At 48.4% G+C, this 25,493-nt stretch overlaps 1 protein-coding gene across 1 annotated transcript in view; it reads left to right on the top strand.

Moving 5' to 3' along the window:
* The window catches only part of SLC6A5 (solute carrier family 6 member 5), a 54,224-nt gene that overhangs the window by 4,004 nt on the left and 24,727 nt on the right, over positions 1-25,493 (top strand). The window contains exons 3-8 of the mRNA XM_081239866.1: positions 1,899-2,030; positions 2,378-2,551; positions 10,655-10,796; positions 13,918-14,050; positions 22,183-22,317; positions 24,106-24,209. Of these exons, the coding sequence (XP_081095992.1) occupies positions 1,899-2,030; positions 2,378-2,551; positions 10,655-10,796; positions 13,918-14,050; positions 22,183-22,317; positions 24,106-24,209 (820 nt within the window). The remainder of the gene's footprint in view (positions 1-1,898; positions 2,031-2,377; positions 2,552-10,654; positions 10,797-13,917; positions 14,051-22,182; positions 22,318-24,105; positions 24,210-25,493) is intronic.

Raw genomic sequence — 25,493 nt, 5'->3', positions numbered from 1 at the left:
CTCACTGGGTGGAAGGAAAACTGTTTCTAAAATGGGGAGGACGCCAGTTAGGCCTCTAGGATCCTCTCCTGTGCCCACCGAGGAGGGACCCGGCACATTTATGGTCCCCTTTGCAAGGCGGAGCTAAACTGACAAGTCAAACCCCCTCTAGGAATAGGAATTTGCACCTAAGATTCCCTTTCACAGCTTCTCAACTGGACCAAGGAGACCAGAGCTGCGCCCCTCACCCCACCGGGTTAGGCGGCTTAAGTTTTGTTTGTTTGTTTGTTTGGTTGGTTTTGATTTTTGATTTTGGTCTCTCGGTGCTCTCCAGGGACAGGGACAAGGGACAGATGCAGCACCACGTGATGATGAAAACGGGAAAATGTGTTAATACCCCTCCCCCTAATTCCAAATTAGGACACGTTGACAAGTATTTATGAGGAGCGCAGAGCGTTCGCAATCAGGGGTGCCCCGGAAACAGAAGAACGCATGCTGGCCACACACATACGGACGCCCCAGCCGTGTTACCCCTTGGTTCTCTGCAGGGAGTCCCCAGACCAGGGTGCCGTGTTAAGCTTTACAGTACCAGGAAAGGGGGCGGGCACTCAGGATGAGGGTGGGAAGGGAGTTCCAGTCCAGGGAGCGCAGCAACTTTGCAGCCCTGCTGCTCTCTCTGCTGGACAAGTCAAAAGGGTCCGTGCTTTGCTCGCCCGGGATCTGCGAAGTGTTGGGCTGCCCAGGAAGTCGGACGCTGGGAGGGTAGGCAACCTCTTCCGCACTGCGGCTCCGGCTCCGGGCCCCTTCGCGCGGGTGGAGAGCTCGCTTCCTCCCTCCCAGGAGCAAAAGAGAAAGATTGCACAATCTACATCTTTCTCGAAAACTCATTCAGGAGAGGATAAAGCAAGAGCCCTGGTTTAAAGCAAGAGCCCTGGTTTTGCCCCGACAGGAAAGGCCCTTCCAGCAGGAGGAAGAGACTAGAGAAAGATCTCCTTCAGTGGAGCCCAGTGTTCTGGGCTCTGGCATCTCGAGTCCTGAATTGGTTCTGACCCTGCAACAGCACTCACTTGTCCAAAGATCATGGCTATTCCCCAAGCCTCTACTAAACAACCTCAAAGAATCCTTGAGGATAAAGAACCCCAGAGAACCCTCAGGAAGTCTGTGGAGGCCTGCCAGCTACTGGTGCCCTAGACTGGGCGTTCTGGGGAATAGACATGAAGGATCAACATCAGGGGCCCTCAGTCTAGATAAGACACCCACATAAATAGTGTCAAGTGCTTAGTGCCTGGGGAGAGGTACTGTGGGAAGACAGAGAAAGGAGGCTTCCTGAAGGAGGAAGCATTTGAGTTGACCTTGAAGGATGGAAGGGACTTCTAATGTGGAGAAGGAAGTTGAGACGTGTGTGATGGCTGAGGCAGTGGGGAAGGGGATGTCCCTGCCACCTGTCTGACAGAGCAGGTCCAACCCTGGTTGGCAGAAGTATGCAGGTAACAGGTTGAGGGCTCCTGGAGTCCTAGCTTAGAAGATTTTAAGGTTTTGGAGGGCTGAGGTGCCAATGAGATTTCACCAAATCTGACTCCAGTAGTGAATCAAAGGTGTGGATTTGTTGAACATTAGAAGAGCTTAATTTGGAGACACTGAGGTACTAGAATAAGAAAGAGAAAAGAAGAGAAAATAAAACTCACCCAGTATGTAACCCCTAGCGACCCATCCAATGGGGAACTGAAAAAAAGAACGTGTTTGCAGGGTACCCTTGTACTTTTTAGAGGGGGGCTCTTAAATGTCCTGGGTACCTGTGGTTGAGATGGAATATCGAAAGCTTCCTAGAGAAGGCAAGGGAGCTTCCTCCCTGAGGGGGAAGGTGGAGCCAGCTGGCCTGGGCCTCCCTGGGCTCTCACCTCCCACTCTCTCTTTCCAAGGTGCTTTCCTCATCCCTTACCTGATGATGCTGGCTCTGGCAGGGTTGCCCATCTTCTTCCTAGAGGTGTCTCTGGGCCAGTTCGCCAGCCAGGGGCCGGTGTCTGTGTGGAAGGCCATCCCAGCCCTACAAGGTGAGTTCCCCCCTGCCTTCCAGCTCCCTCAGCCCTCCCCTACCCTCTATGGCACCACGTGGCCCCGGGGAGGGAGACCTGCTTCTGTGATCAGGAGAACCCACTCCTTCCTTCTCTGTTTGATCAGTTTCACCACTGGGGCCCTCTGGAGAATGGCCCAAGATCACCTCTGGCATTGTTCCATTCCTGGCAGAATGCCTCAGTGTCCCTGGTAGACAGAGTCTATTCCACTATTAGTGTATCCATCTGTAAGAGAGAGCCAAGACTTAGGTCCCCACCCTGTGCCCAACTGTAAGGATTCCACAGGATTTGGAGGAAATGAATCCCTGGAACTTTTGCTTCCACAGGCTGTGGCGTCGCAATGCTGATCATCTCCGTCCTAATAGCCATATATTACAATGTGATTATTTGCTACACACTTTTCTACCTGTTTGCCTCCTTTGTGTCTGTGCTGCCCTGGGGGTCCTGCAACAACCCTTGGAACACGCCAGAATGCAAAGATAAAACCAAACTTTTATTAGGTAAGTTTGGATATACCTACACTAGGTGAACTATTCATTCATTCAGTGAAGACGAATTGAGTACATATTATGTTTGCCAGGTTTTATGCTAGGTGCAGGGGGCACAGAGATTAAAACCATCATCAAATATACTTAATTCTAATATTTAAGGAACTCATGGCCTAGAGGAGGGGTAATCAAATTTTTGTTTGCTCATGAATAGCCGGAGTGTTTGTTTAAAATGTAGAATTACAAGTCCACCAAATAGTCTGATTTACTAGATTTGGCTGGGGTCAGGTCCCCAGGTGACTCATATGCACGGTACAACTTGTAAAGCAATGGGGTCTAGCGTCTAGGGGAGTGATGCTTGTGATCCTGGGTCCACACTTCACAAAATGCTGCCCAGTGCATGAGGTAAACATGAGAAGAGACACTTAAACTGAGGACCTGTGATAGAAAGGTGCATAATGCCGAAGACCTAACCTAGAAGAGGGGAAGGCTGCCCAGGGAGGCAAGGCGTGTGTCTGGGGGAAGGCTGGTTCGGGCCTGAAATCCACTGGGACTTGAGGACTTGGGGGAACTCTCAACTTGTTGGGTCAAGGGCAAGAGCGTGACGGTGAGGAGGAACAGGGCAGAGTGACTGGCAAGGCTCCTGGTCTGTAAGACGTTTTGCCCCTGATGGTACATGTGTTTGTGTCAGGTAACTTCTCCTCTCTGGATCTAACAACATTCTTCATCCTACTTACCTCTGTAAGGAGAAAAGAAACAGAGGATATGATCGTAGTTGGAAAAGCATACAAATAGAAGGTGCTAGTATCAGTTGCCTTTGAAGGTGCTGATCATTTTAATGGACACCAATAAGCAAGTAGTTTCTTCTCTCCCCAGCGGAGCTGTTATTCCCTTTAAGCTGGATCTGGCTGAAGTCAGAATCCTGTGGTCTCTGTATGATTGGCTTTTAGTGTTGGTCCCCCAAACCAGCACTTTTGCCCTGACAGCCTGCACACTGCAGAACTAGGAAGTTACTTAAATGCTTTGAGTGTGTCAGAGAGAAAGATGATCCATCCCTCCCACACCCCAGAGAGATGCACATTCCTAAAGGCAGTAATTCACACTGGAGTATTTTTACACACATGTGCCTGTATGCACACAACATGTCCAGCCTCCACCTTGAGAGGCTTTGAATGAGACTGCAGGAAAGCTAACACTGGAGACATACGCCCATCAGATTCAAACCCAGTGCACCTGAGTGCTCAGGAATGGGAGGATGGGGATTTGTGGGGTTCCCAGGTGTGCGGCCCACTAGTGGAATGACCAAGAGTAAGTGCCTCTAGACTCTCTGGGCCTCAGTGCCCTCATCTTTACAGTCTCCACATGGACGGATTCTTAACTTAGCGCAGTGTTTCTCAGCTCAAGCTGCTACACAGTAGAATCACCTGGGGAACTAGCAAATCAAGACATCACTTAGGGTCCAGCCCAGACCAGTTAAATTGGACTCTCTGGTGATGGAGCCTAGGGATTTATTTTTACAGTTCCCCAGCTGCACCCAAGGGTAAGAACCACCAGGTTGATGTTTGCCCACATCCCTTAATTAAGCTGCCCTTAACAACGTTTGGAATGGAGCGCCCGCCTTCTTTGCCCTGCAGTCCCTACCAACTCAGGGTCACCTCTGCAAAGCTGCTGTCTGAGAGAACCCCACTCAGATACCCCACTTAAAGTAGCTGTTCTCAGATTCACAACCAATAATCTGCTGCTGGAATGGATTCCCAAAAATGTCATTTTGGCAAAGTGCATTTTCTAGGATGTGGGGCTGGAATGGAGAAAAACCTCAAGGTCATCCCAGTGCCCTGCCTGTCCTTCCCAGATTGTGTCTGGGACGGAAGTTACTTTCCAAGGAAGTACGTCTTCCAAAGAGAGCTGTTGCCTTGATCCAGCCTCCAAGGAAGCTTCCCTGGGCACCTCCCTCAGGGGGATCATGTGTGTCCCACAGCTGTTCCTCGCGAGGGACAGGAGTTCAGAAACATGTTCTCCTCTGCTAACAATATCCACGAATATGTGTGCAGCACCTTAATAATAATAGCCAGCATTACTTACCACACACCAAGCACCATGTTAAACCCTTTAACTCATATTACCAATGTTAAGATGGACAACAAGCCAACATATGGTTTAATTATCATTTCCATTTTCCAGGTGAAAAATCTGGAGCTCAAGTTTAGAAAGCTAGCTCTGTGGTAGACCTTAGATTTGACCCCAAGTTTGCCTGCCTCCCAAGGCCATGGTCCTAACCACCATGTTAAATGCTCCTCAGTCTACAAAGCAGCTTCATAAATGATGTCTCTGCTGTTCCTAATAAGAGCTCTATATGTCCCAAGGGGCAGGTGACATGATCACTATTTCACAGGTGACAAAGTGGACTCTAAGCCTTAGAGGGTGGAAGTATCAGGCCACAAGTCTCAAGGTAGAGCCAGCACAAGGATTTGGGTCTCACGACCCCTGATTCTCTGCTCATCCAGGGTTCCTGAAGGTTCTATTCTATCAGCCCTGGCAGAGTGACATCTGTCCAGTTGTTCCCTAACTGATGTTTTTAGCTGAGATTCTGTGGGTTTAAAAGAAAGCTCGTGGGCTTCCCTGGTGGCGCAGTGGTTGAGGGTCCGCCTGCCGGCTCAGGGTACACAGGTTCGTGCCCTGGTCTGGGAGGATCCCACATGCTGCGGAGCGGCTGGGCCCGTGAGCTATGGCCGCTGAGCCTGCACGTCCGGAGCCTGGGCTCCGCAACAGGAGAGGCCACGGCAGTGAGAGGCCCACATACCGCAAAAAAAAAAAAAAGAAAAGAAAAGAAAGCTCTTTTAAACAGTAGTTTGACTTAGTAATTCCACTTCTGGGGATCTATTGTTAGAGGAAAATCAGAGACACAGGTAAGGACTATTCGAGATTGTTCATTGCAGTGACATTTACAATCTAGGAAAACACCGGAAACACTTAGACGTGTAACAAAAATTCAATAATTCCATGGTTCAAATAAATTGTAGTGCATCCATAGGATGAAGTATTCTATAGTCTTTAAAAGTGAATATTCATTAAACATAGGGAAATCATCAGCATATCATGTTAAATGTAAAAGCAGGATACCAATTTATAGTATAATTTCATTTTTACTAACAATATGTGCTGGCTAGAAAACATATAGGAAGGTGATACGCAAAATGTTAACTGGTAAACTTGGGGCCATTCTTTTTTTTCTGCATTTTCTATCAGGGATGTGTATTTATTTTATAGTCAGAATATATATGTATATATATGTATGTGTACATGTATATATATACACACACACATATATATAGTGTGTGTATTTTTTTTACAGCAAGCTGAGCAAAATGACTGGGCCAGGCGTGTGGGTGCAGGCCCCCCTGGTTTTGTGGAATTTTTTGCCTGGCTCACAATATCCCAGGGAACATGAAAGGCAGAGTGAAGACATTATATAGCTAAGCACCTTGTCGACTGGTATAAACCATAAAAACGATGCAAGCTCTGAGCAGAGAGACACAATGGACATTTTTCACTCTATTCCCTGGAAACCTATGGACAGGCTGGGCAGATCTTATTTCATTCTTAGCCAGTGCTTTAAATGTTTTTTGTTTGTTGAAAATGGAGGTATCAATCCTTTCCCCTCTCTTAGTGGAGCCCCTCCATCTGTCCTTCCCTGGGTTATCGGCACTTGACCGGGGCCAGGTATTCTTTGTGTAAGTATTGATCCTTTGGGGTCCTGGGGTGTCTTGGAAAAGGGGATGATGGCCTGACTTACAGAGACATGGGTAGCTTTGTAGCCCCACTGCTCTGCTGGACAAGACCAGAGAGTCCAGACAGTGATGTCCCAGGCTGCCTCCCAAGTGGCCATACTGAGAGGGGCTTGTTTAGGAAATGGAAAAACTCCGTCCCCCAGGGCAGTGTTCCACAAATGACCTTCCAGGCTCACCCTCCCCCTTACAACCCCATAACCAACCACCGTACCCTGTGACAGTGGGTAGCTTGTCCCAGAAGAGGGGGTGGATTCCCACGCCATTACGACCTTCACTCATAGCAGGGAGGGGTTTATCTCATGGCCCCTCAGCTCTGCTAGGGACATACTGCCTGGGAGCCCTACCTCATCATTCAGATGCCAGGACCCTGTACCTGCTCCGGCCATGGGCAAAAGCCCTGGCTCCGTCCACCGTGGAGGCTGAGCTTGCCACACATTTCTCAGGTGTAGATTGTGAGAGAGGCTGTCTTCCTTAGGGGCATTCAACCCTCCAGGTATTTGTAATGTTGAAGGGCTAATCCATGCCCTGCCAAGTAAGACCAAAAACTGTTCTTTGAAATTAGGAGCTAGCTGGGTCATTTAAAATGGGAAGTGCATAAATATCGTTTCTGTTTCTGGAATGGCTTAATTTTCATTAGAACCTTAATTCAGTGATTCCTTTTCTCCCTAGTCTTTCACGTGCTTTCATTTATTCATAATTGCTCGCGTAAAGAGAATCTCATTCGAACAGCTTCCAATTCAGCACGATCGTTATCGCTGTTCTTTGTTCAGGGTTGCTGGGCCGCAGAGCTAGCCGATGACACGGCCCATCGTTCTGTTGCTGGCCGACCTGAAGGCGCAGTGTGCTGGGAAGCACGCCTCTGCCGCCCAGTGGTGGGAAGGGATGTTGCAGGAGGCTTGAGGCTGCAGGGAGCCCTGCTGCAGTGCCTGAGGGACGCTGTGACCTTGCACTGCAGCGGAGAGCGGTGATCCAGAGATGCCCTGTAGGGAAGCTGCCCATGTACTTCTCAGTGCCAGTTTTGGAAGCAAGCGATTTGGCGTTTGCCCGTGTGTTAGCGATCTCTTCTGTCTTAGGGGACGTACTTTTGGGCAGGAGGGCGAGAAATAACTTCTGTGCTTACTTACAGAAAAGGGCTATGGATGGTGCTTTAATTGTCTTCATTCTGGTCCCTGCTGGGGGAAACAAATGCTTCCTCAGTAAATAGTTGATAATTATGAGGTGAGAATTCCCCTGAAAGTCTCTGTTATTTGATTAAAGAAGATAATTTTGAGTAAGAAGGTATTTTGAGGACTCTAATAGTGGTGGTTCTCAAACCTGGGAGATTTTGGCAGGAGACATTTGACAGTGTTCATAGACATTTTTGGTTGTCACAGCTGGGCAGGGGTGGGGTGGGGGTGGGGTGGATGTTCCTGGCATCCAGTGGGCAGAGGCCAGAGATGTTGCTAATACCCTGCAATGCATGGACAGCCTCCCACAGCAGAGAGTTTTCTCGTCCCAAGTGTCAGTAGTACTGCTGTTTAGTCTAAATTCTGGTCTAAAGGACTAATCAGAGGGAAGGGATTCTTTTAATTACTCTTTTCAATTTTATCCAGTATTCTGAGATATTCTGAGGGATGTGTGGGAGGTAGTAGATAATTTATGGCTGGCAAGTGGGATTGAGAGATGATGTTGAGAATTAGAGATGCTCACCCCATGCAAAGGTATAACGATGGCGATTGCATTACGCCTAAGTTTTACTGAATCCAGCTGTGTGCTAGGCATTGCATGAAATTTTTCCATTCATGATCTACCTCACTTAATTTAGTTCTTGAAACAACCTTCAAACTAGATACACTATTATCAGAAAATGGAGGCTTGGACAGATGAAGGAACTCATCCAATCTCGCAGGGCTAGTGGAACCCCCGAACCCACGGTTTTACCCACTTTGCTGTTCCACAGAGGGCATAAATTGGGAGTCCATGCACCAGATCTAGGCTGCATGTGCTTTTTTTTGGTTGGGTTTGGTTTCGTTTTGGCCCACAGTGCTTAAAGACAGTTTGGCCTTATTTCCAATGTTTCAAAATGGAGAGATTTCGTGTAAATATCTGGATTTTCTGCATCTTTTATCAGGACACCTAGAAAAGCATGGCACTGGTTGGCTGGTAAGTCGTCCCTCGGTATTAATGGGATTGGTTCCAGGAGCCCTTTCAGATACCAAAACCTGCAGATGTTCAAGTCCCTTATATAAAATGGTGTAGTACAATGAAAACAGTATTCAGCCAACCGCCATCGAAATTTCAATCCTTGGTTGATTGAATCCATGGATGTAAAACTGCGGATACGGAGGGCAGACCGTACTCTCTGTTTTGCCACCCACTTTTACCCTCCTTTTTTTTTTTTTTTTTTGCGGTACGCGGGCCTCTCCCCGTTGCGGCCTCTCCCGTTGCGGAGCACAGGCTCCGGACGCGCAGGTTCAGCAGCCATGGCTCACGGGCCCAGCCGCTCCGCGGCATGTGGGATCCTCCCGGACCGGGGCACGAACCCATGTCCCCTGCATCGGCAGGTGGACTCTCAACCACTGCGCCACCAGGGAAGCCCTACCCTCCATTTTATATCTTTCAAAGTGGTGTCACCAGCCTGGCTTCTGAAGGTGTTTGAGTTTATGTTCCCTGCTCTCTGCTTCCCAGTAAAGTGGTTAAGAGCATGGCCTCCAAAGAGAGAGTGACTGTTTGCCTCCTGATTCTGTTGTGTGACCTTGGCAAGCAACCGCACTTCTCTGGGCCCAGTTTCTTTACCTGTAACATACAGATAATAACAATACCTACCTCGCGGGCGTGATATGAGGCTCAAGTTAGTTAATGCATATAAGACATTTAAAATAGTACATAGTGGGCTTCTCTGGTGGCGCAGTGGTTGAGAGTCTGCCTGCCAATGCAAGGGACAAGGGTTCGTGCCCCGGTCCGGGAAGATCCCACATGCCGCGGAGCGGCTGGGCCCGTGAGCCACAACTACTGAGCCTGTGCGTCTGGAGCCTTGCTCTGCAACAAGAGAGGCCGCGATAGTGAGAGACCCGCACACCGCGATGAAGAGTGGCCCCCACTCGCCACAACTAGAGAAAGCCCTCGCGCAGAAACGAAGACCCAACACAGGCAAAAATAAATAAATAAATTAATTAATTAAAAAAAAATAGTACATAGTAAGTGCCCTATAAGTGTTAGTTATTGTTGTTATTGTTACTTTTCCTTTCTTTATAAATTAATTTGGCATTAATCCTGGTGGACTCTTTATCTAAAATATCCATCAAGTGATCATGGAAACATTGTAATGTGGTCAGAAAGACTTCAGTATCTTCCTATTTCAAATGAGGATAATCGCAGGCACCTCCCAGGTCTTCTGAGGTTTCCACAAGATAATAATTGGTAAAGCGTCCAGCACGGTACCTGACATGCTAAGACTCACCTGATTAGTTCCCTGTTCCCATCCCAGCCTAGGTCAGGCATTCTCAACCTCAGCACTATTGACATTTTGGGCTGGATAATTCTCTGTCGTAGGACTGTCCTGTGCATTGTTGGACGTTTAGCAGCATCCCTGGCCTCTGCCCACTAGTTGCCAGTACCACCCTTTTCCCCAAATATGGCAACTAAAAATGTCCCCCGACATTGCCAAGTGCCCCCTAGTGGACAAATTCATTCCCAGTTGAGAACCCCTTTGTTCAGTCCTGTTGCAGGCTCACGAGCACACGCGAGTGTGCAGAAAGCACATGGCACATATCTTAGGGAACTTCTGTATGTTGGCCGTTGTGCCAAGCAGTGGATTCAAGGTGGGCTTATTAGTAAGCCTTCTGTGGTAGAGCCCTTCGGAAGTTTTACTTATGTCTGATTAAAATTCATTTCTACAAGCCATTTATTTTTTGTGGAGTCGTAACGATCCGGCTTTGAATCCTGATTCTCTTCCTCATTAACTGTGTGATTTTGGTAGAATGACCTAACCTCTGAGCCTTTTTCCTCATCTGAAAGACGGAGGCAATAGTACCCACAGCAGAGGCTGTTGTGAGCCTTACGTGAGGTAATGCATGTAAAGCGCTTGGCGTGTAGAGCGCGCTCCAGAAATGAGAGCCATTGTTGCCAGGACCGGGCACTGCTGGGAGGTACTGGGGGCTCTGGGATGAATAGCACACAAGTTTGGGGTTCATCTGCATCTAGCTTTGCTCAGTTAATACCCTCGCAAAGTTACTCTCCAATATTTGGCAAATATGTTTGGCTTTTGTTTTTAAGTTGCTAGAGAGATACACTTGTCTATTTTCTGTACAGATTTAACTGTGTTTTCGTTCCATCCTCTCCTAAACAGATTCCTGTGTGATCAGTGACCATCCCAAAATACAGATCAAGAACTCAACTTTCTGCATGACGGCCTATCCCAACTTGACCATGGTTAATTTTACCAGCCAGGCCAATAAAACGTTTGTCAGTGGGAGTGAAGAGTATTTCAAGTAAGATTTAAAAAAAAACTTTTCTAAGAGAAACCCAGTGAATTAGTGACTATCCAACTTGTAGACTAGAGGGATGGGTTGCCTCCCTCTGTACTCTCCCTACCTACTCAGATGCTCAGGGAGGAAGATTTTTTTCCCTGGTCTGGCTTCTGGGAGCGGGTTATCGTGCCCTGTGGGCCTGGAGAGGAGACTTGGCTGAATGCTGGTGGGAACAGAATTGGTGCTGCTGTAGTTCATGATGCTGATGCCAAAAACATTGCAAAACCTTCCTCCGATGCCATCTAAGCAGACCTTCAGTTGACTAGGTTGTTTTTTGCTTTTATTGTTCTGTTTTTTTTCCTTCTGCACTTGTGAGGGGAAGAGAGACAAAAATTCAGGCAAGTCAGGAAACAAATCATGATCAGTGATTTGGTTTAAAGAAGAACTAATTCTTTCCTTTTTTTTTTTTTTAAACAGTTCTGCCTTAGTTTTATACTTTCTTCATCCATTTTACCAGACATTGAGGATTGAGGTTTAGGGATTTAGGAAATCCTCAGCCACCACAGGAAGATTTAATAACGTTCAGGGAATTATTTCATAAGGGAGGTAGATGGAGACAGAGTTCAACAGAGAGTAGATAATGTTCTCTAGCTAAGCCTTAAGTCGGGGGTTGTAAACTCAAATGTACTTGGGGGCTTGGCAGGGAGGGAGTGTTAAGACGATAGAGAATGGTGGGGACTGTGGCCAACGGGAGGGGAGGTCTGCCCAGTGTAAGGGAGGCTGCTGATGCTCAGCTCCAACTGGCCCCTGTCTTATGGGAATGTGGGCAGTGCTGCCAGAGCTTCCATTTTACAAGAGAAGTTGGAAATAAAATAGGAGTTTTTCTGTGTCTCTCCCACTTTAAATGTTAGCAAACTAATTCAGATGAAACACTGGGGTCACGTAAAATGCATGTGTCAGGGGACCCCTGGTTTGTGGCCTTTACTTAGATAATAGGAAGTGGTTACTACTGTTCCCACTAGTTCTTCCAAGCTTTCTCTCCTGTGGACTAAGAGGGCACATGGATGTTTCCTGTAGAACAGAAGGGGCACTTAGGCTGAATGAAGAAATAATCCCCTTTGAAGAAAACGTAGGACCAGTGAGGGTGGGCCTTGATTCACCCTGAACTCTGAGAAAGGAGTCTGACCTCGTGGTGGGCTGAAATCTGATCACATAATCCATGTGGTCAGGTGTGTTACGAAGTGTTTTGCAAATCTGCTTTTGGTGGCTTTGCTAATCCTCTGGGACCAGTCTTCGTTTCCAAGAGGGAATGTTATCAGGAGCTTCCTGGGGCCCATCCAATATCCCTTATTAAATCATGGAGTAGTTGAGATGGCCAAGGGACCATGGAATTGTTGGCTAGATGGCCTGCCCATTGTGGGGTTGGGGCTCCTTTTCAGTGCTTAGAAGTATGGTCCCTAAGGTTTGGTAGCCCAGGCTGGTTCCACCCTTGGTGACTTCTACTCTACTCTAGAGCCCAGGTTGCCCCAGGAGTTGAGACTAAAAGAGCTCCAGGTTGCTCTTGTGAACCGCAAAACAGCCTCTCACAGTGTCGCTGTCTAGCTGGCTGGAGGAGTGCTGCCCCCTTCACTTCCCTCAGCAGGTCAGGACACTCGGCTGTCATGTCTGCAGCTCAGTAGAGTCTGGATGCTGGCTGGCCCTTGATTCAGGTCACAGAAAGACACCCACCTACACGCACAGCACTTTCATCCAGGCTGTGTGACTTTATTACAGAGTTGAGGGGATTGTCCCATCTGGCGTCATGACTCACAGTCTCTGAAGCTGCTTCCTGTCCCCAGGGGTGAGGCTGCCTTCTCGCCCTCTAGCCAGGGATGTGGGCGTCGCCACCTTCAGCTTACACACAGGTGCCAGCAGTCGCTACAGATGAGCGCCATCCCCCTTCTGTTTGTGGCTGGTTGTCTGTCTTCGAATACGTTCCTTGAGTAAGGCCCAGCCAGCCCTGCTTTTACATTTCAGCCAACCTCAGCCCTGGGACATGCTCATCGGCATTTTTAATTCTTTTACCATAATGACTCTGTACTGATTTTTTTAAATTTAAAGTTGTACAAAAACTATTGGGATACATTCTCACAAAAGAGTAGAACAATACAGAAACACACAAAAATCATCCTTGACAGTTTAGAGTTTCTGTTAGTGATGTGTCCTTATGTAAAGACAACAACCTCCATAATGCCCATTCCGGGGGCTGCTACACCAGGACCCCCGACGCTGTTGGATTTGTTGCACTGCTCCTGGAGCAGCTCCAGATGACGGTAGAGCTGACATAGCCTTGTTCAGAGCCCGCCCAGGGCCATAATTAATTTTTTTTAAGTCGAAGTATAGTTGAATTACAATATTGTGTTAATTTCAGGTATATAGCAAAGTGATTCAGTTACACACACACACATATTCTTTTTTAGATTCTTTTCCCTTATAGGTTACTACAAAATATTGAGTATAGTTCCCTGTGCTAATACAGTAGGTCCTTTAGGGCCATAATTTTTTTTTGTAATTAATTTATTTTAATTTTTGGCTGCGTTGGGTCTTCATTGCTGTGCACGGGCTTTCTCTAGTTGCAGCGAGCAGGGGCTACTCTTCGTTGTGGTACGCGGGCTTATCATTGCGGTGGCTTCTCTTATTGCGGAGCGCAGGCTCTAGACGCGCAGGCTTCAGTAGTTGTGGCGCGCGGGCTCAGTAGTTGTGGCTCACGAGCTCTAGAGCGCAGGCTTAGTAGTTGTGGCACGTGGGCTTAGTTGCTCCGCGGCATGTGGGATTTTCCCGGACCAGGGCTCAAACCTGTGTCCCCTGCATCGGCAGGAGGATTCTCAACCACTGCACCACCAGGGAAGCCCCTTTAGGGCCATAATTAATTAAAAGCCGGGTAAATTCAGTGGGTCTCACCGCAGACAGCTGTGGGAGGGAGCCTGTGAGCCTAGAGCCAATCCCTCACAACCGGATCTGATCAGGTCCCTGATCTGGAGGGTGGGGATGCTGGGATTTTGTCTGAGGCTCTGCAGGAAGGTAAAGCCTGCAGACTGTCACCTCCGCCAGCTCATCCTTCCCTTCCTTCCTCCCCTCCCTCCTCTCTCCTTTCAACTCATAGGTACTTTGTGCTGAAGATTTCTGCAGGGATTGAACATCCTGGCGAGGTCAGGTGGCCACTAGCGTTCTGCCTCTTCCTGGCTTGGGTGATTGTGTATGCATCCCTGGCAAAAGGAATCAAGAGTTCAGGAAAAGTAAGAACTTGTATTTATCTGAGAGAAAACTCTGGGGCCCCCAGGGCTGTTTGTGTCATAGAGCAGCCAAAGGGCAGTGGGATGAGAGTCGGGAGGTGTGGGTGGAATTCTGATTCGTCCCTGAGTAGCTGTGAGGCCTTGGACAAGTGACTTCACTGCTGTCTGTAAAATGGGATAATAATGCCTTTCTCCCCGGGAGGTTTTAAGGGTTAACTGAGACAGATGTACTCAGGGCTCCTAGTGGGTGGCGGGGGCTCTGTGGTGAGTTTCCTTCCTTCCCTATCGGGGGCCCTTCATTCAGCAGATGGCACTCGCCGATATGATGCCATCTCTCCCGAAAGTCTAGAATTGGTGCTGCCAGCTTTTTGCTTCTTGGTCTGGCTGCCAGCTCAGTCACTGCTCCTCCCAGGAAGCTGGAAGAAGATCAAAGTTGTGAAGGGGATTCCTTCTCCTCACTCCTGACCACCCTGTTCTCCACCTTTCGTGCCCTTTCTCCAACCCCATCCCAACACTCTCCCACCCCACGTGCCCCCAGCATGACAGGGCGATAGTCCTGCCAGCGGGATTTTGGTCGAGCACGTGCTTGGCCCCTCTTGCTAGATAGTCACTTGGCAGGTCCTTTGGAGGTGGTGGGACACCCACCCCAAGCTCAGTTCCAAGGCACCGCAGGCACGGTGTGCAGGGTCCCTCAGGGCACGCTGGATGTTGTGGTAAAGGTCCCAGTGTTTTCCCCTCCTCTTCCTGCTGCTTTAGAAAACCCCCATGAAATGGTTAACCAACCACTTTGATGATAACCAGTACGAGGTCATCATCTGGAGAGTCATTTGCATGTCTCAGCATGAAACCCCACATGTCTTTAAGGCCCAAGGAATAGAATGTGATGGTGGACTCTGAGACCATAGGTTGTGGAGTTTGGCTTGGTCCAGTTGTCCAGGCCAGGGTTTACTGTGGTCACAATAGCAAACAACCCGTTTGGAAGTATCCGGCCTCACAGGGGTGAGGGTCCATGCCGCCTTCACCTCCCAGGCGTGCTTCACAGGCCCCACCAGGCACCCACACCTGGCATCCATCAGCCACAGAGAGCGGTCTGTCTTCTCCCCGGACGCATGGACAAGCTCACGAGGGCCTTCTGATAACAATTCTTTCTGGTGCTCTCCATGTAATCTGGTTCCACACAGGCTTGAATGGTGTATTCTGGCAGCTTGGTCAGGGTCACCTGAGCCAGTGGTGCCCTTAAATGACATCAGGTGGGGAGAGAGCCAGACTGGGGGTTAGGAGACCTGGGTTCTAGCCCCCCAGCCCTTCCGTGGTGTTTTCTGTGTAGGGACATCTCTGCTTGGACGATGAAACCTGGCTGAGCTTCGGATTTGCCCTTAGCTTTTATTTATTTAGCCAATAAGTGGAAAGCAGATTTTCTTTATCTTAGCTCTTTCAGGAGCCTTCGGTTGTCTCATTTCTAAAGTGAAGGCAATTGGATTGGGCGTTGTCTAAGATCTGCTGGCTCTAACACAATTCTGTTGGAACACTTGCTGGGTGAGCTGGGTGGGGATACTTTTCCTCTCTGACCTCTGTTTCCCCCTCTGTAAAATGAGAGCTGGGATTGAGGACCCTGCTAGCTCTGAATGAGTATTATGAGACTGGAACAATTGTTTTTCTAGGGCAGCAGGAAGATGAGGAAATGTTAACATGACCCTCACAGTAACGCCTGTGAGTCCTGAGGTTTCCTGGGCTCCTCACCTTCCGTGACTTGGAACTGAGCTTGGAGTGGCAGTAAAGGGCCAGCCAGGTGATTGTTTAGCAAGAGGGACCATGTCTTTGCTCAGCCAAAATGGGACTGCAGGACCATCACGTATAGCTAGAGATGGAGAGGGGGCACCTTCAACCACAATCGAAGTGGCCGGACAGGTCTCTAGCAGGATAGGCTAGAAGGTGTGATTGGCAGGAGAAGAGGTGTTAGGTGAGGAGGATCAGAACAGCAGCCTTGTTGGCGACATGAGGAAGGATGGCCTGGTGGCTTTAGAGTCAGACCAGTCTGAGTTCAAATCCCGTCTTGATCACTTTCTAGTTGTGTAACTCTGGACAAGCTATTTAACCATTGGAACCTCAGTTTCCTCATATGTAAAATGGGGATAATAGTACATCCCTCGTAGAGCTGTTCTAAGATTAGGTGAGAGAATATATATATATATAATACCTGGCATATGGTCAGTTCTTAATTGACATTAACTCTTTTCATTTTTGTCATAATGATTGACTGATGTATTGAGTGGATATTGTGCCGTGCTGACACCTTGAAAGCAGTGGCTCTGGTGGGAAAATGGAAAGAGTAAGGGAACTTGGTTGAACACTCTGTGTGCCAGGCACTCTGCTAACTACTTCACCTGCATTAGTGCATTCAATCTGCCCAAAAACCAGCTAGGTAAGGACATTTTTTCCCATTTTATAGATAGAGAAGCTGAGGCGCATCAAGGTAGAGTAAATTGCTGGAGGTCGCACAGCTTTTTTTTTTTTTTTTTTTTGCGGTACACGGGCCTCTCGCTGTTGTGGCCTCTCCCATTGCGGAGCACAGGCTCCAGACGCGCAGGCTCAGCGGCCACGGCTCACGGGCCTAGCTGCTCCGCGGCATGTGGGATCCTCCCGGACCGGGGCACGAACCCGCGTCCCCTGCATTGGCAGGCGGACTCCCAACCACTGCACCACCAGGGAAGCCCCAGCTTTTTTTTTTTTAACGGTGTAGTATTTACATATAACCTACTCACAAACTCCCGAATACTTTATTTTACTTTATTATTTTTATATTTATTTATTTATTTATTTATTTATTTGGCTGCGCTGGGTCTTAGTTGTGGCATGAGAACTCTTAGTTGCAGCATGTGGGATCTAGTTCCCTGACCAGAGATGGAACCCAGGCCCCCTGCATTGGGAGCGCAGAGTCTTAGCCACTGGACCACAAGGGAAGTCCTGGTCACACAGGTTTTAAGTGGCAGCGCTGGGATTTGAACCCAGGTCTGTCTCCCTTTAAAGCCTAGACTCTTTCCACTACATGACATCCTCTCCCAAGGAGGGGCTATTAGAAATAGATGGAAATGCAGAATTCTGGAGCCTTCATTTGCATCTGGGGGGATAAAAGTCCCCCCACTGTGAATCAGGACCCTTGCACTGCTACCCTGTCCTGCTGTCAATAGCTGTCATTGCCAGCTGGGCAAGTCCCAGGAGGCATCTGGGTCCCATCTTCCACATCTGCAAATTCAAGTGTTAAGATAAATATTCTCTAAGATCCTTCTTTGCTTATCAGTCTGCAATTTGGGGGGCATGGTGTTAGAATCAGTTCTTGGCATTGATTTAGAATTTAATCCTTGGTGCTAGATTTTATGGGCTCTCTCTCTTTGAAATGGGGATTTTTATTTTTTTTTTACATCTTTATTGGAGTATAATTGTTTTACAATGGTGTGTTAGTTTCTGCTTTATAACAAAGTGAATCAGTTATACATATACATAGCTCTTCCCTCTTGCGTCTCCCTCCCTCCCTCCCGCCCTCCCTATCCCACCCCTCTAGGTGGTCACAAAGCACCGAGCTGATCTCCCTGTGCTATGCGGCTGCTTCCCACTAGCTAGCTATTTTACGTTTGGTAATGTATATATGTCAAAATGGGGATTTTTGAGTAGCCCTGAGCAAGTAAGCTTTTCTTTTAGATCTGCTAAGTTATCTTTCTGCTTCATTGAGAAAGGTTTCCAATTAGGGATCAATGATTAATTTTCTTTTAATGAGGAATACCACCAGAAATAATGCATCCCAGTTTATTATCCTGCCCTGGCTTGTGCAGACATTAATCATGGAGCTTTGTTTGGAAGCACGGCTGCAGTACCTCATTATGACAGGCTCCTTTGTGATCGAAGTTCCACCAAGACTGTCATTTCTAAGCAACAGAGATGTCCTTCTTCTGTTGCAGCAAGATAAACTCAGTTCCTCTTGTTCAGGGCCCTAGGAGACAAGAGTGGCCGCTTACTTCCTATGAGACCTGAGTCTCCCTTTGAGCAGCTAGAATTCCAGAGGCAGGGGCGACCAGGAGGCAGCCTGAAGGTCAAATGCAGCCCATCTGACCTCAGGGGCCGCTCTGCCTGAGAGTTATGACAAGGACACAAAACTAGCTTAATTAGCTGGCACTGGCTGGGGTGGGGGCAGTGGCCTTACCACCTGTTCAGGGCTCCCGTTGTGAGGACTATGCTGCCAGGTGTCAGGCCAGCAGGCTCAGATCAACTCGTCATTGTCACTCCTGCCAAGTATAATTCATTACTGTTCAAGTTTAATTCCGCTGACAGTCCATCCTGAAACAGGTGCATTCTGAAGCCCCCGTGACACAGGAGAACTAGCTGTGAAGAAACCTCCCCAAACACCTGACTAACACTTGACTCACACTGGAGGCATCCCCAGGATTTTGAAATGAAACTGTGTGCCCTTTCAGTTCACCGCAAGCCCCATTGAGAAAGTGAGTGCATCATTCCACATACCAGGGCCGGACCTGGTGAGGCAAACAAGTGCCTAGGGTGTGAAATTTAAGGCGGCGCTCATTCTCAGGTTCCTGCATGTGCAGGCTCGGCCCCATGAGAGTGAGTGCTTCCTTAAATTGTGCACCCCGGGGTGTTCCCTTGCCTCACTCTAGTCCCCACCCTGCCTCACACATTTCTGATCATGTGGCCCAGTGAGTGGCATTAAAGGTATGGAAATAGGCTTTGTAGTTAGAAAGCTTCAAGTCTGGATCTTGGCTCCAGCTGGGAGACCTTGAGTGAGATATTTAACCCTTTGTGAGAGGCTTAACCTGAGCCTCAGTTTCCTCCTCTGTAAAATGGGACTGCAAAGAGCTGATCCATGGAGGTAACTCCAGAAATGGGCTGTCTCCCGCACTCAAACGGGGGCAACGTCTCAGCCAGTTAGACTGGTGCCACTCTTGGGGTCTTCTTCCTGCTGCACCCCACTATCTATGTCATCTCCTCTCCCTTGCCTCCTTCCATCCTCATCTCCCACCAGCTCCACATGGTCAGGAGGTGAAGAGGATATCCCTTAGTTGTCACCCTGCCCCTGCTGTCTTGGCGGGGCCCCGCCCGGCCCTGTAGCGTTCCTCTCCCCAGCCGCATCCGACAGCTGGGAGGACAACCCAGATCATCCTGTGGTGGGTGATTTTCTCCTGAGACGTCAGATGCCTTTGGGTTTCCTACCGTCTGTGTGTGGAAGGGTTTCACTTAAGGGGAAGGAGAGAAGCAGGTTTAGGGGTGGATAGGAGGGAGCAGGGAGCCCCCCCCCTCATGGTCCCTGGTAATTCCAGTGCCTCAGGGCAAAGAGTGAAGGGGGCTGCGTCCCGGGGAACGGGGAGGAGACTCCTGGTCGGCGGTGGTAGCAGTGTGGAGAAAAGGAGACCAGCCCGTCTCTGGTCTGTAGACAGGAAGACTTTGGCCTTGACGAGTAATTGGGTTTAGAGGAAGAAATAACTCCTTATCTTTCCTTGACCTGCAGCCTGTCCCATTTCAGCTGACGGAACCTCTGCCCACCAGCTGCTGAGGCCACAACCTTTGGGGTCACCCTTGACTCCTGCCTCCCGCCCCCCTCACTCCACATTAAATTGGTCAGGAAGTTCTGTTGCTCTTCCTGCACGGTGTATCCGGTGTCTGATCATTTCTCCTAGCTCCCCTGAAACACCCTGGATGAAGCCATTGCTGTCCCTTGCCTGGATTGCTGCTGTGGCCTCCTAACCGCTGCCCCTGCAGTGTAAACGTGACGCAGCAAGCCGGTAACAGCTAAAATGTTAGATCGTATCCCTCCTCTGCCCAAATCCCTACAGTCGTACCCCATCCCCTCCCCACCCACACGGGCCCACAAGGCTCTGCAGGATCTGTCCCTGCCTCCACCCCTACCCCTGCCTTCCTCTCCCCCCGTGCCCCTGCCCAGCCACAGTGGCTGCCTGGCTGCTCCTAGAAGGCTGGCACACTCCCTTCTTAGGGTCTTTATCCAGCGGTTCCCTCTGTCTGGAATGTTCTCCCGGATATCCAGTTGGCTTCATTCTCACTCCCTTCAAGTCCTGGGCAACTTCTCAGTGAGGGCTTCCCTGTCCTCCACTTTATTATGGCCATTGTCCCAGCCACCCTCCTCAGCATGTGCCTGGAACATATTAGATGCTCAAAAATATGTGTACCTATGTATGCATATGTGTGTATTTATTGGATTAATAAGAAGTAACCCCGAGAGATTTATCTTCATCTCAACCCTAACTTTCCCTCAATCCATCCTTTGCAAGTCCTTGAATCAGTTCTCATCTCTTAAAAATCCCAGTGCCTGCCAGTCGCTGCCAGGTTGGAGCCCCTGTCAGGCCATGGGGTCTGTGCAGCCAGTGTGTGATGGGGACTCTATCTCCCTCCCGGAGGCTGGTGTTCTGGGTTCTCCAGGATGGAAGGCTGTGGGTGAGCACAGAGGGGCTCTGAACCAGCAGTGCTCCGCTGGCTGTCTATGCCCATCCTGTGGATGAGGGAGGGTTTGGTGGTCCAGGACAGGAGCTTAGCCTTATCTTTCCAAGTGTCTCCTAATGTATTTTTGGGATGTAACTGGCTTATGAGCTGAGGGTTGCCAGGGTTATTAAATTTAGGACCGGTGAGTCATTGGCAAGACAGAAATGGCACTTCCCTTTCCAGGGTCCCTGACCTGTTCCATGTCGTATGCATTGTCCCATTGTGCTCTTCCAACAGCCCTGTGAGGAATATGCTTTTGTTATTGCCACTTTGCAGATGTGAACACTGAGACTCAGTGAGGTTAAGTCACTTCCCAAGGTGGCCCAGCTCATAAGTGATGGAGCTGGTATTTGAACTCAGGCCCATGGGAGTGCAGAGCCCAAGCTCTCCCAGTCTGCTCTTCTCTCTGTCTACTGAATCCTGGTCCCAAGCCCTTCCTCCACTCTGAGATTTGATTGACAGATAAGGAAGGTGCCTCTCACTCATCCCCATTCAACCACAGCCCCCAAGTTCTGCTGATGATATTTCCCAAATATTTCCCAGCTCTGGTCCTTCCCTCTCGTTCAGAATCTAGGAGCCTCCTTCAGCTGGTACTCAGGGCCTCCACGACCTGTCACCTCCCATGTCTCTAGTGCCCCATTACTCTTAGCCTCAACTGTGTGCTGTGCTCCTAGTGAATTTAGGGCCTTGCCCTCACCCCTGCCTTTCCCACTTTCTTCCCTCACCTTCCCACCTCACCTCACCTCCTCTGCGTTGCACTTGGCCTCTAAGATCTGACTCGCGCGTCATCGCCATGCATCTTTTTGTAATCTGGATTGAGCCCAGTGCCCTCCCCTGGACTTCACAGTGTCCTGTTTGGAACTGCTTAGCCCATTATTCAGACATTGTCTCTGGGTCTTCGAGGTCGAGTTCCTTCACCGTTATGCATCTAAGCCCTGGCACAGCTCCCAGGTCATAGTAGGCCATGATAGATGCTTGTTGAAGTTAACTGCATTGAATGACCATCTGGTACAAGTTAGGTGCTGTGCTAGGGGCCCATTTAATCCTCAATTTTTTTTTTTAAGAAACGTGCTATTATCCCCAGTTTACAGCTGCAGAAACTGAGATTCAGAGAGCTGATTAGCTTGACCTAAGTCTCATAGCTACTCAGGGCCAGAGATGTGATTTTATTTGAACCGAAATATGTCTAATTCTAAGACCATGGTCCTCTCATGTCACTGGGCTGCCTCACTTAGGGTGTGTGTATAAACAAGGATGGAAACCTTAAGCTAAAGAAATTAATCTCTAATGGTGGGTTTTGGGCCCTGAGGCAGAGGGTGGGCTAGGAGTTAAGGAGGAGGGGGGCACATAACCTTTCTCTTTCAGTTGGTCCTTAGGGAGTTGTCCACTTCTGCACCGCAGGCTGACTCAATCCACAGCCTTTGGTGTCCCCCTCGAGACTTCATTTCTGGCTCTCTCTGATTCACCTTTGGTCCCAGTGCCGTCCTTGTGTCCCCAGACCTGGAAGAGTTTGGGGAAAACTACCCTCTCAGGCACTTGTGTCCGGGTGGCAGATCACACTCTGCCTCTGTCGATGCTCCTTTGGTCACATCCTGTGTGTCTACTCATTCCTGCCCCCGTGTCGGTGGCTTTTCCAGGTGGTGTACTTCACGGCCACGTTCCCGTATGTTGTGCTAGTGATTCTTCTCATCCGAGGAGTTACCCTGCCTGGAGCTGGCGCTGGGATTTGGTACTTCATCACACCTAAGTGGGAGAAACTTACGGATGCTACGGTGGGCTTCTGATTTCATTTATGACGTGCCTGTGGGGGGAACGGCACATGGGGATGGGTCCCGCTCCGGGACACTGTTTAGCAGGAGGGGTCAGACCTCCGCCCACAGGGCATCTCACTGTTTGCCTTTACAAACTCCTGATAATCTTGAAATGTTACACACTCAGGAAGTTTTTAATGAGAAGTGAGCAGCTGGGGGTTTCAGATTCCTGGAATAGTTGTCCTACATCTGGGAGGCTGTGGAGGCTGAAATGAAGAGTGAAATTCCCTTAATAGCTTTGGGCCACCTCATGCCACTTATCTGTTGCTAATTATAGTGTGTTGGAAATGGAGTTTTGCTGGTTGGAAAATAATAGCACTTAGGCACACCACAAGCAATTATAATTTAAAGGGCTCAGACAGATTTGAATAATTCTGGCACACCGAGACACAGAGCCAGCACACACTTACACTTTCTCTTGGCATATTCTGTACAGGCATATCTTACTCTAAAATTCCCAACCCCCAGAACTTCACATGGGGGGGTGATTGTTTAATAAGAAATGCATTTTCTCACCTTAAAGAAAAATCTGCTTTTCCGGAAGATTTTAAGAAATCATAACTAGGATTGAGTTTGCACATAATGAAAAAGCTCCAGATAATGGCAGCTTTAACAAAAGTTTATTTCGCTTGCAGCCCAGTGGTAGATAGTCAAGCACTGGTTGGGTAGCTCCATAGTGTCCCAAGTTCCTGTCTTTCTGCCCCACCATCCTCAGTGAATAGCTGCCATGTAGCTGCCAGAGCTCCACCCATCATGTCAGCATTCCAGGTGGCACAAAGCAGTGAGGGAAGAGACAGAGATAGGCATTCTCCTTCTCTTTAAAAGAGGAGAAAGCCCAGAAATTCCACATAACACTTGATTTTCTCATCATTGGCCAGAAACTAAGTCATATGATGATTTCCTCTCAGCTGCACCTCTCCTTGATTCTGGAAGGTGGCCATTTGGCTGGACATATGGCTGCCTTTAAATAAAACCACAGCTTTGCTAGTAAGGAGCATGGGAGAATGGAGGTTGTGGTACAGACTTTGCCAGCACACACTTGAACTTTCTCTTTGCATATGTTAAGCACAATTTAAAAATGAGTTTTAATTAATAAAAATGATAGGAAGTCCATATCAAATCATATAAATCTATAGCTCAAACTCTTGAGTAGCTTTCTGGAGTTTAATGAGGACAATTAAAAGACATCGCCAAGATGACCAAGAGGTGTTGTCAGCCAAGTTCGAGAATGAGGTGGCACTGTAAAATCCACTCAGCTGTGGCACAGAGCTTGCTTTACTTTGATGAGGGGCTACAGAATTTCAGATTTTTAGTAAATTGTCGTAATCTTTAGGAATATCAATTTTATTTTTTACTTTTGGGGAGGGAATGTCAATTTTAAAAGGTTTTCGTTTTGTATCCATGAATATTTTTGCTGTTCCAAATTGTTTTTTTGAGTGTGTTTCCAGCTAAAGAAAGGGCTCTCCCCTTCTGTATAGTTTTACATTGTAGGGCTTGCAAGCATGAAATGTGTACATTGCTTATTGAGTTCCTCTCCTTTGATTAGAATGAAGTTAGAGTCTCCCAGGTCATTTACTGCCTTTTTGGCTTCCAGTGCAAATGATGTATGTTTCTCTTTTACGTTGGTGCCAAAGTCATCTTGTCCTGACTGCCTTTTCCCCGGGGGAGATGGTGTGGCTTTGGGAGACTCCCCTCCCCTGGGCCAGCCTCCTTCAGTGACCTTAAATCTTCCCCTCTTTTGCCTCCCAGGTGTGGAAAGATGCTGCCACTCAGATTTTCTTCTCTTTATCTGCCGCATGGGGAGGCCTGATCACTCTTTCTTCTTACAACAAATTCCACAACAACTGCTACAGGTATGTGGAGGAGGCACTTCAAGTCCCAGGGGTAGCAGGTGAATGGGACTAGGGCCTGGGGACAGAATCATGGGCTGTGTCATCAGACACCTGAGGCCATAGCCTCACACTTCACCCAAGGCAGAGCCAGACAGTTAGCTCTGGTGTAGGGGAAATCGCCTGCTAAGGCCTAGCTGCTGGCTTCTGGTGGCCTGGCTTGGACCCCAACTTGCACCCTGATTCTGACGCGTGGGATGGAATTGAGTTTCTCTGGAGGTGCCATGCAGCTGGTTGTGTCCTGGAATAGTCATTTGTGAGCTATCTAGTCCATGGATACAGTGGTATGGTAGTCGCTCATGAAGTATGGTCATTCAGTCACTTGACAAACACTTTTCTAGAGAGCCCTGTAAGAAAGGCAGCATGGTACAGTGGAAAGAATACCTTGGTGATGGATGGGTTAATTAACTCAGTGGTGAGGCTCCTGTTTCAATGCATATGTACATCAAATCATCACGTTGTGCACTTGAAATATGTTAAAATGTATTACAATTTTATCTGTCAGTTAAACCCAAAGTTATGCCAACTTTGAGTCCCCTCCCAGATTTAGGAAACAGAACATCAGGAGGTGGGCCGGGCCCGGGAATCTACATATCGAGACAGGATCCTCAGGTGATTCTGGTGCAGGGTGACATTTGGATAGTGTGATATTAGGGGACTCTGGAACCCCAAAGATGTGAGAGAGCCTGGACAGCTTCTGGAGGAGGTGACATCTGAAAGTTAAATCCATCTGTGACAAACAGTAAGAAAATACTGAGGGGCTGATTAAAAAAAAAAAAGAAAGAAAGAACCTTGGAGTCAGAGAGACTTGCATTTGTATTATGACTTCACCATTTTCTAAAACTCCAAGACATGGATGGGTAAGATACTTCACTTCTCTGGATCTCTGTTTTCTCATCTGTAAAATGCAGATTATAATATTTTGTTGAAGGGTAAGAGGTGATGTATGCAAACGTCTCACAGCAATATTTTGTACATAGTAGGTGCTCAGTAGACAGCAGTTGCCATTCTTATTATTTTTAATCATGCATGAGATATTTCGTGAACCAAAAGGAAGAAATTATAGTTAAACTGTGGCCTAGCCTGGCTGGGATGGCCTCACACAAGTGACATCTATGCTGGGCCAAATTTCAAAAGGGGAGGAAGGGAATGTTTTCAGGTGGGGATGAGTGTGGATGGGTGTGATGGAGACGTGGTGGGGAGCAGGTTGATGGGACTGGAGCAGGTGTGTGCTCACCGGGCAAGAAG

The sequence above is a fragment of the Mesoplodon bidens genome (genome assembly GCF_964165515.1).
Source record: "Mesoplodon bidens genome assembly, chromosome: 7".
In the NCBI taxonomy this organism is placed as follows: domain Eukaryota; kingdom Metazoa; phylum Chordata; class Mammalia; order Artiodactyla; family Ziphiidae; genus Mesoplodon; species Mesoplodon bidens.
This window is presented reverse-complemented; position numbering and strand designations above follow the sequence as displayed.